The sequence below is a fragment of the Pantherophis guttatus genome, chromosome 4 (genome assembly GCF_059756535.1).
Source record: "Pantherophis guttatus breed Tessera chromosome 4, ASM5975653v1, whole genome shotgun sequence".
NCBI lineage: Eukaryota > Metazoa > Chordata > Lepidosauria > Squamata > Colubridae > Pantherophis > Pantherophis guttatus.
In genome coordinates, this window is record NC_142066.1 from 36,908,638 (window position 1) to 36,919,403 (window position 10,766).

General features: G+C 40.5%; 2 protein-coding genes across 2 annotated transcripts; both read left to right on the forward strand.

Annotated features, from left to right (window-relative positions):
* Positions 1 to 3,799: 3,799 nt before the first annotated feature.
* Positions 3,800 to 4,738, forward strand: LOC148114017 (olfactory receptor 14I1-like). Its single transcript, XM_087893616.1, has one exon. It carries the CDS (start codon positions 3,800 to 3,802, stop codon positions 4,736 to 4,738), a length of 939 nt encoding a protein of 312 aa, XP_087749742.1.
* Positions 4,739 to 7,445: 2,707 nt separating this feature from the next.
* On the forward strand, positions 7,446 to 8,414 carry LOC148114018 (olfactory receptor 14I1-like). The gene has a single exon (XM_087893617.1). The coding sequence runs from the start codon at positions 7,446 to 7,448 to the stop codon at positions 8,412 to 8,414; it is 969 nt and encodes a 322-aa protein (XP_087749743.1).
* The last annotated feature ends 2,352 nt before the right edge of the window (positions 8,415 to 10,766 follow it).

The following is a 10,766-nucleotide window of genomic DNA, read 5'->3' on the forward strand; positions in this document are numbered from 1 at the left end:
AAAAATAATAAAAGTAGGAGAAAATTAAATAAATAACTAAAATACTGTGGGTATAAACCATGCATATTTAAGTTAGCATAGTTATACCAAGTTTGAACACATTCCCAGTTGCCCAGCTAAAGTAAGTAGGCACAGATTGGAGAGCAGCAATAGAATATGTTCAAAGTGGAAATTTACTTTAGTGACAATAATAATTTCAAATGGCATGGGAAAAGGAATAATAAATCACTTCTGTATTTTACCAAGAAAACCACATGGTATATAAAGTGATATTATTTAAAAAATGATTGACAATATAGTATCAGGTGATGGGACCCTCAACTCAGGTAACATTTAACATGCTATGAGAAAAAGCTCAGGATGGAGACTTGTCTTCTTTTGCTACTTCCTCTAGCTCAACAATTATGTAATACAAGCTTAAGCATAAATGTTCCTGTGCATTTAGCTTGATATTTTGCTCATTGTTTTGGTTAAATCAGAACATTACAATGTTAGCTGTCGTAACACTATCTCCATCTCTCCTTGTTGGAATTTGTCTGTCTTACTGCCTGCCTATCTATCTATCTATCTATCTATCTATCTATCTATCTATCATCTATCTATCTATCTATCTATCTGATAGACAGATAGGCAGGCAGGCAGCAGGCAAGCAGGCAGGAAGTAAGACAGACATTTCATTTTTCATTTTCATTTTATTAAATTTGTATACTGCCCTATTCCTGAAGGACTCAGGGCGGTGAACAGGCACAAAATAAAACACATAAATACAAAAGTTAAAAAAACATAATTAAAATCAAATTAAATAATTTTGCCCGAGACAATTAAAATTCCCAATAATTTAAAACAAATTACAATTTCAATTTAAAAATTTAAAAGAAGGGGAGAAAATTAGGCCAGGCTGGCCTGCTGGAATAAGAGTGTCTTCAAAGCACGGCGAAAAGTGCACAGATCTGGGATCCTCCATATCTCCAGGGGGAGCTCGTTCCAGATAGTAGGTGCCCCCACAGAGAAGGCCCTCCCCCTAGGGGCTGCCAGTCGACATTGTTTAGCTGATGGCACCTGGAGGAGCCCCTCTCTATGAGAGCGTACCAGCCGGTGGGAGGCTGTTTGTGGTAGTAGGTGGTCCCGTAAGTAGCCAGGTCCTAAGCCATGGAGCGCTCTAAAGGTGGTAACCAAAACCTTGAAGTGCACCGGAAGACCACTGGGAGCCAGTGCAGCTCGCGCAGGAGAGGTGTCATATGGGGGCACCATGTTGTTCCCATAACCACCCGTGTGGCCGCACTCTGCACCAGTTGGAGCCTCCGGGTGCTCCTCAAGGGGAGCCCCATGTAGAGAGTGTTACAATAGTCCAGGCGGGAGGTGATGAGGGCATGACTGACTGTGTGTAGGGAGTCCCGATCCAGAAAGGGACACAACTGGCAAATCAAGCGAACCTGATGAAAGATCCTCCCGGTCACGGCCGTCAAGTGCTCTTCTAAAGACAGCCGTGAATCCAGGAGGATGCCCAAGTTACGAGCCCTCTCCATGGGGGCCAGCGATTCACCCCCAATAGTCAGCGATGGCATCAACTGACTATATCAGGATGTCAGAAACCACAGCCACCCGATCTTGGATGGGTTGAGCCTGAGCCTGTTCCTCCCTATCCAGATCCGCATGGCCTCCAGACACCAAGACATCACTTCAAGGGCATCGTTGGGGTGGTCCGGGGTGGAGATGTACAGCTGGGTGTCATCAGCGTACTGGTGGTACTTCACCCCGAAACCATGGATGATCTTGCCCAGCGGCTTTACATAAATGTTGAACAAAAGGGGTGAGAGGACCGACCTTGTGGCATCCCACATATGAGGGGCCTCGGGGTTGACCTCTGCCCCCCCTGCCAACACAGACTGCAACTGGCCAGAGAGAAAGGAGGAGAACCACCGTAGTATAGTGCCTCCCTCCCCTAACTCTTCCAACTGGTGCAGCATGATACCATGGTCGATGGTATCAAAAGCCACTGAGAGGTCTAACAGGACCAGGATAGAGGAGCACCCCCTGTCCCGAGCCCTCCAGAGATCATCAACCAATGCGACCAATGCCATTTCCGTGTTGTACCCGGGCCTGAAACCCGACTGGAATGGATCCAGATACGTCGTCTCATCCAGGTTGCTGGGGAAGCTGTTGCGCAACCACACTCTCGACAACCTTCACCACAAAATGAAGGTTGGAGACCGGACAATAATTAACCAACATTGCCGGGTCCAGGGAAGGCTTCTTGAGGAGTGGCCTCACCACCGCCTCTTTCAAGGTGGCGGGGAAGTCACCCTCACCCAACGAAGCATTTATAATCTCCTGGAGCCAGCCTCGCATCACCTCCCAGGAAGCCAGCACTAACCAGGAGGGATACGGGTCCAATAAACAAGTGGTCGCGTTCAGTTTGTCCAGAATCCTGTCCACGTCCTCAGGGGTCACAGGATCAAACTCATCCCAGATAACATTCTCAAGACCTGCCCCAGTCCTTCCCCCTGAGACTACCCAGTCGGAGTCCAGATCTTCCCGGATCTGAGTGATTTTGTCATACAGATACTGAACAAAATCTTTGGCTCTACCCTCCACAGGGTCCTCCCGCGCTTCCTGGTGGAGCAGGGAGCGGGTCACCCTAAACAGAGTGGCCGGGCGGTTATCTGATGATGCAATAAGAGCAGCAAAATAACTACATTTCACTGCTTTTATCGCCACTAAGTAATTCCTAATATGGGATCTTACCAGTGTCCGGTCCGATTCAGAAAGACTGCCCTCCAACTACTCTCTAGGTGTCTTTTCCGGCGCTTCAACTCCCTTAGCTCCTCAGTGAACCAAGGAGCCAAATGAGATCGGCGCTGGGTCAGAGGCCGCAAAGGCACGACCCGATCCAGAGCTCCAGCGGCCTATCCCAGGCAGCCACTAGGTCTCCAGTCGAGGCGTGTGCCAGAGCCTCGGGAAATGGCCCAAGCTCCATCTGGAACCTATCAGGTTCCATCAGGCGCCTGGGGTGGAACCATCTTACTGGCTCCGCCTCCCTGCGGCGGGGTGCAGACAAATTCCAACAAGGAGAGATGGAGGGAAATAGATTATCTATCTATCTATCTATCTATCTATCTATCTATCTATCTATCTATCATCTATCTATCTATCTATCTATCTATCTATCTATCTGTCTGACATTATTTCTTTGCATATGTCTAATTAATAAGGATAATGCTTTCTCTCCCACTTTCAAAAGAGAAAAATGTTTTGCCTCATCAGAATCAGACAGTAGAGGATGCTTAATTTATTAATTCAGATATCTGCCTATTTGTCATTGATTTTATTTATTTTTATTTATTTTTATATGCCGCCCTTCTCCGGAGACTCAGGGTGGCTTACAATGCGTTAAGCAATAGCCTTCATACTTTTGTATATTTTATACAAAATCAGCTTATTGCCCCCACAAACCGGGTCCTCATTTTACCCACCTTAGAAAGGATGGAAGGCTGAGTCGACCTTGAGCCTGGTGAGAATTGAACTCGCAGTAATTGCAGGCAGCTGGATGTTAAATGCTGCCTTAGTAGGAGGCATTAGCCTCCTACGCCACTCAGGCTCATTGATGCTTCTAAGTAAGCATGAGAGGGCAGAGAGATTTTTAAACTTCTCTTGGGTTATTATGTATTATCAATACAGTAAGAAAATTACAGCTATTCATTAATTGTAAAGATACAATTTTGGTTGTCCCTTGTATTCTAGTTAATTCAGAGTATCAATAAGAGTTTTTCTCTCTACAGGTTGCTTACACAAGAAATGAATGGATAATCAAAGTTTTATTACTGATTTCCAGCTCCTAGGATATTCCGATGTTCTGGCGCTTCGCATGTTAACATTTGGAGGATTTTTGCTTATCTATCTGGCTGCATTGATTGGAAACCTTCTTATGATAACTGTTGTAACCCTCAACCCTCATCTTCAAACACCAATGTATTTTTTCCTAGTTAATTTAAATATTGTTGATCTAAGCTTCATTTCAGTCACTGTTCCAAAAGCTATGGCTAATTCAGTGATGAATACCAGGAGGATATCATATTATGAATGCATGGCACAAGTCTTCTTCTTTTTTTGGGCAGGAGCATCAGAGTTCTTGCTCCTGACCTTGATGGCTTATGATCGATATGTTGCTATATGTAATCCACTGAATTATGTGAAAGAAATGAACCGGGAGGCTTGTTTGAAAATGGCCATCAGTGCATGGATCTTTGGGTTTTTTGATGCATCACTAAACACAGCTTGCACTTTTACTATCACATTCTGTTCTAACAAAATCAACCAATTCTTCTGTGAAATCCCACAGCTCTTGAAGCTTTCATGTTCCAGTTCCTCCTACCTTATTGAACTTGGACCCCTTGTATTTACTGTGTTAATATGTGTAAGCTGCTTTAGTTTCACAGTTACCTCTTATGTGTACATCTTTAGAGCTGTTTTTATTATTCCTTCTGTGGAAGGAAAGAAAAAAGCCTTTTCAACTTGTCTGCCCCACTTGGCTGTACTCTGCTTATTCTACTTTACTGGAGTCTATGCTTGTTTGGGGACAATGTTCAGAACCTCATCAGGTTTGGATCTGCTACTCGCAGTGTTGTACTCAATGGTCCCTCCTTTCATGAACCCCATCATTTACAGTATGAGAAACAAAGAGATCACAACAGCACTTTGGAAGCTTCCACATAAAACAAGAAATATGATTTCAGTTTAGATATTTGATTTCATCTTTTAAAATACAAATCTAAATAAAGGAAATTGATTAAACTTCAATGATCTCAACAGAAGATGTCACTTGTTATTAGCAAATTGTAAAGATTTCAATAGAGCACTGGGAGCAAACAACATATAATACCACCAAAACAATTACTGAGTAATTGACTCTTTAACTATAAAAAGAGTGGGAAGGGAATGGGGATTTTGCAGTATTCTTCCCCTGCCACACCCACCAAGCCACGCCCACCAAGCCAATCATGCCCACCAAGCCAACCACGCTCACCAAGCCACACCCGCAGAGCCGATAGTAAAAAAAATTGGATTTCACCACTGGTCCAAGCTGTTTCTTATCTGACTATTATCTAGGCTGTGCTACATCCTCCTGTCTCCAATTCCCATATCCAATCACAAGGTTAGAAGATGGGCACAAATATACTGCTCCTTGATTGATCCAGAACTTGTTAATTAAGTGTTCTTCAAGACTCTGGAACCTAACTCAGCAGGATAACAGGAAGACTGTGCAACTAAGACTGTGGAAGAAATTAAGTAAAGGGACAAAGTTAAAAGACGTGAGTGGAACTGCAAATCCAATTTTGTGAAGGATATTGACACTGCCCATCCTATGTCTGGCACATTGTTCAGATTCCTTCTCTATTTGTTCAGTTTCCTACTCTATTTCTCTTTCTTTGCTCCAAGATCCCTTCCAGCTCAATTATGATTTGTTGATTGATTGATTGATTGATGAAAAGAGCTAATCTTTCATTTAATTTTAAGCTGTGATGTAGAAGGGGTTTTGCAGCCCCTTTGTCAGAATGCGTTTCATTATAATTCCCACCATCTTTGTCAATTGCAACTATTGAGCAGGACATGCTTTATGGAATGATAAATATTATATTCCCAACCCAATTTGAGAGTAGCTGGTTGGGGAAGATGAGCTTGACTTAGTATGTAAGAGAACAACTACTAGGATAACAAAGCAAAACTGGATTCTCCTCCATTAGTGGAAAGACCATAAAATGAATCCTCTGTGAATTCATCGGAAAGGCTGCTAGTATTACTGGGGTATCTACAGAATTAGTCTTAGCATGACTAATACAATAGCCAAATTTTGTGTGGCTGCATTGAAAATGAAGGAAATCAACCCTGGTTGTTCTTTTGAAGTCTAGACACTGGAGCTGAAAATCAAATACTTTGGCTGCCAAAAGCACTCATTAGAAAAGACTCTGATGTTGAAAAGATTGAAGGCAAAAGGAGAAGCAATTGGCAGAGGATGAGATGGTTAATTAGTGACATCAATGCAATGAATATGAATTTGGACAAACTTTGGGAGATAGTGGAGGACAGGGAAGCTGGTATGCTATGTATACCATTGCCATGGTGTCAAAAAGAGTCAGACTACTTAGCAACTGCAAAACAATAACAAGTGAAAATGACGAAACTACAAGTACGAATATCTATCAATTGGAGATGGATCACTAATATTATTTACTTTATTTTACTTTAATTATTTTAGTTGATATTTGATCACAATTGGTTTGATATTGCTCCTATTAATTTTATTATATATATAAAGTAAATATGTGCATTTACTTTTTTTCCATTGAGTTCAAATAAGTGCATACTATACATTATTCTCCAACTCCTACATCTACTTATATCTGAATTAGTATAAGGTCTCCTGCTTGAACAGAGAGTTGGACTAGAAGACCTCCAAGATTCTCTTCCAGATCTATTCTGATTGATTGATTGATTGATTGATTGATTGATTGATTACTCCCTATTTCACTAGCACAACCAACTTGCCAATAGAGTATATTGAAATTTATAAATTTATAAACTTTACCACTGAGCATTGTACCTGAGTAGGGAGTTGGAATTAAGTTCACAGTTCAACCATCTACCTAAGTTCTTTAGATAAATTGAACTACATCAGGGATGAGTCATAAAGTGCCCTCCAGGGATACTGGTACAGAACTGACATAAACTCTATTCCTGTAATTCTTTAAACATCTACAGTACCTTCCTTACCTGCAAAATATATAACATGCAAAAGATTTCTGCTTCTGCATTACACTATACATTTTTTTTTATGGATTCCCTTACAGAAGGGAAAACAGATTTCATTATCTTAAGATAGCATTCTTGTTGTAGCTGATATCCTCTGTAAACTTTTCAGGTGATTTTTTTGTCAATCATCTTACATGGTCAAATGTTATGAATCAGGTGTCCAATAGCCAAACTTGGTTACCCTGCTTGTCTGCAGTTCATATAGATGCAGTTGGCAGACAAAACAAACCTTTACTTTTTTTGATATTTTATTTTTATTGCCCTCTGGACATTACAGCTTTTATGTACATCTGTTTCTATTTTATTTTATTTTATTTTATGTACATATGTGTATTTATATAATCAACATGATGCAATTCTCCAAGGAAGAAACTCCAAATATCTCAAAAGGATATGACTACTTCCACTTCTTATACATTTCCACTAACAACTAAATCCAATTGAGGTCAGGCAGTTTGTTCTCAGCTAAACAAGGATTAAATAGCAGTCAAACTCCATAGTATTGCTTTCCTGATTTCAATCTCTTCCACATCGTACTTCTTTTTCTATTTTATTAATGTCAATTGATCCTCTTCTCTGAAATGGATTTTTGAGAAGAAACCAATCCATGATATACAAGATATCCTTTTTCCTAAATAATGTCCAATGAAAGCATGGTAACATATTTTGTATTTGTTGGTTTCTTTGATGTTCCAGAGTGGCAGAATTTCTATGCTTTGGTATTTTTTCTAATTTATATTGCATGTGTGATGGGGAATCTACTCATCATCGCCATAGTAATTCTCAATGTTCATCTTCATATCCCAATGTATTTTTTTGTCCTAAATCTATCAGTTGTTGACATGGGATATATCACAGTCACCATCCCCAAAGTCATAGCCAATTCTTTAATGGGAACAAAAATAATCCTCTATTCTCATTGTGCTGCCCAGATGTTCTCCTTTGTTCTCTTTGCAGCATCTGAATTCTTTCTACTGACAGTTATGTCCTATGATCGTTATGTTGCTATTTGCTATCCACTTCAATATGAAACTTTAATGGACAGACACAGATGTATCCAAATGGCAAGCTGTGCCTGGATGGGTGGCATTCTAACAGCAATATTGCACACTGGTGCCACATTTGCAAGCACCTTTTGCTCCAATGTGATCAACCAGTTCTTTTGTGAAATCCCACAAATTCTCAGGCTCTCCTGCTCTGGTATGTATTTCATTGAAATTGGGGCTATTGTTCTCACTGCCAGTTTCTATTTTGCCTGTTTTGTTTTCATTGTTAATTCTTATGGACAGATCTTGAAAGCAGTAGTAAGAATTTCCTCTGTACGAGCTAGGCAAAAGGTCTTCTCTACCTGTTTGCCTCACCTCATTGTGGTTTCCATGTTCTACTTTTTTGGCCTCTTTGCTTATTTACGGCCAATCAACAGGACTCCATCCTGGATGGATTTAGTGGCTGCTATAGCCTACTGTGTGGTGCCACCATGCATGAATCCAGTGATATATAGCATGAGGAATGAAGATATCAAGCGAGGACTGTGGAAACTGATTGCCTGGAGATTTTTCAGGGGAAAAAACCCCCATGCTTTAAGCCTTAATCCTTCAACTGTATAAAAGTAATGTTTGTATAGAAATATTGTTGGTAATAAGAAAATATTTTTCACATTGAACCTATTGCAATGAAAGTCATTTTTGATCAACAATATATGAATAATATGCATTGAAGGACAGATAAAGGAACATTTTTAAAGAGTTTGTTTACATGCAGTTTACAGATAGCATCTGTGTGGTTATGTATATATTTATATTTGTATATATTTAAAGGCTAAAAGAAACATATTGTTTCAGTAGGATAGTAATCCATTTAAAGAATAAAATGTGTTGGATGAAAATCTGCAAGGAGTACAGTTCTGTACTTAGAACTGTAACAATGCAAATCTATAAATAAGTGTTCTAATATAATGAGAGTCTTCTTGAGAACTGTATAACCTGTATATGATTCTACAACATATGTATTTCTTAATGATCTTGTTTACATGTTATCTTATGTGATATTTATAAAAAAACTGAATTAATTTGCACTGTTTCACTAAAAGATTAATTTAAAATATTATGGATATTAAGGGGTTGTGTTTCATAAATAACTAAAGAAAAAAGACACTTAAAATGTTGACTTTTAAGCATAAGAAAAGAGGAAATGTGAGTCTCAACTAAATACATATGCACAGAAAAGCACATACAAACATTTGAGGGGGTGATAAAGAAAAGAAAATAATTAATGAACTGTGTTAAATATATTAGGTTTCAAGCCATTTGAATTATAATAATTATAATGCTCCTCCAGTGAACATAGGAAGGACAATCCAATTTTATGGAATCTTTCCAAAAAAAGGTGCAGTAAATTCAAATTCCTAATTCAAATTAATTGTGAAACTTAAATAAACAAACATCATCATCATCATTATTATTCTCTTTTATTCATTATAAATGAAACTCAGTCAACTGGACATTTAAAAATGTGTCACAAATACAATTGACTGGTGCTAATGGTTGATATGAGTTGCTGCCAGCGTCCTAGGTATCAACCAACTACCTTCTTAAGATGAATGATATTCCAAGTAATGCAGTTCTTTGCAGTTCTGCTGGTGTTATTGCAAGAAGCTGCAATTTGTTGATGTAACTTGGTCCGATCGAGATATTCCATCATTGACCATCGGGGGTGAGGTGTTACCCCCGGTGGATACGGCTCACAACTTGGGTGTCCTCATAGATTCACAGTTGTCTCTGGAAGATCATGTAATGACCATGACCAGGGGGGCATTTGCTCAGGTCCGGCTTGTGCACCAGTTGCGCCCTTACTTGGACCAAGATGCCCTATGCACCATTACTCATGCACTGGTCACCTCCCATCTTGACTACTGCAACGCTCTCTACCTAGGGCTGCCCTTGAAAACCACTCGAAGGCTTCAGCTGGTGCAGAATGCGGTCGCGCAGGTTGTGATGGGAGCGTCCCGACACTCCCATGTTACACCCCTCCTGTGCGACTTGCATTGGTTACCAGTTGCCCTTCGGGTGAGGTTCAAGATGCTGTTATCACCTACAAAGCCCTTCATGGCCTAGGCCCGGGATATTTGTCACTCTCCCTGAAGCCAGTGACAATTCCCAATCACCAGTGCGTTCCCACAGACAGGGCCTCCTCAAGGTGCTGTCAGCCAGACAGTGTCGGCTGGTGACCCCCAGGGGGAGAGCTTTTTCTGTGGGCGCACCCACCTTCTGGAACCAACTTCCTTTGGAGCTCCGGATGGCCCCTGACCTTCGCTCATTCCGCCGCGATTTGAAGACCTGGTTGTTCCGCAGCCTGGACTGATGTGGGGGTTTCTTAATGAATTTTAAGTTGTTTTAAATTGGAATTTTAATTTTATATTGTCTTTAAATGAGGAACTGTGCATTTTTACCATTGTGAGCCACCCTGAGTCCTTGGAGATAGGGCGGCATATAAATTGCATTATAAATAAATAAATGAATCTTATAAAATTCTTGGACATGGTACCAAGTGCCCTGATGACAATGGGTATCACTGTTACATGTTTCATCCATAGCTGTATAGTTTCAATGGCCAGGTCATGATATTTCATGATTTTTTCCAGTTCTTTTTCTTTGACTCTGGCATCTCCTGGTACCGCAATGTCAATAAATTGTACATTTCAGTTTTTGACAACTGTGATATCTGGTGTGTTGTGTTCCAAGTGATGATCTGTCTGTATTCGAAAGTCCCACAAAATCTTCACCTTCTCACAAATCACTAGTTGAACACTTCCCAAGCGTTTAGGACTGTGTGATGTATCGGTGGATTATATGAGCAGATCCCAGTAAGGTGGCCTTCTGCAGCTGACCAATGGTGATCTTGTCAGTGCCAATTATTTTTAAGTGCTTGCCTAGATCTTTAGGCACAGCCCCAGTGTGCCG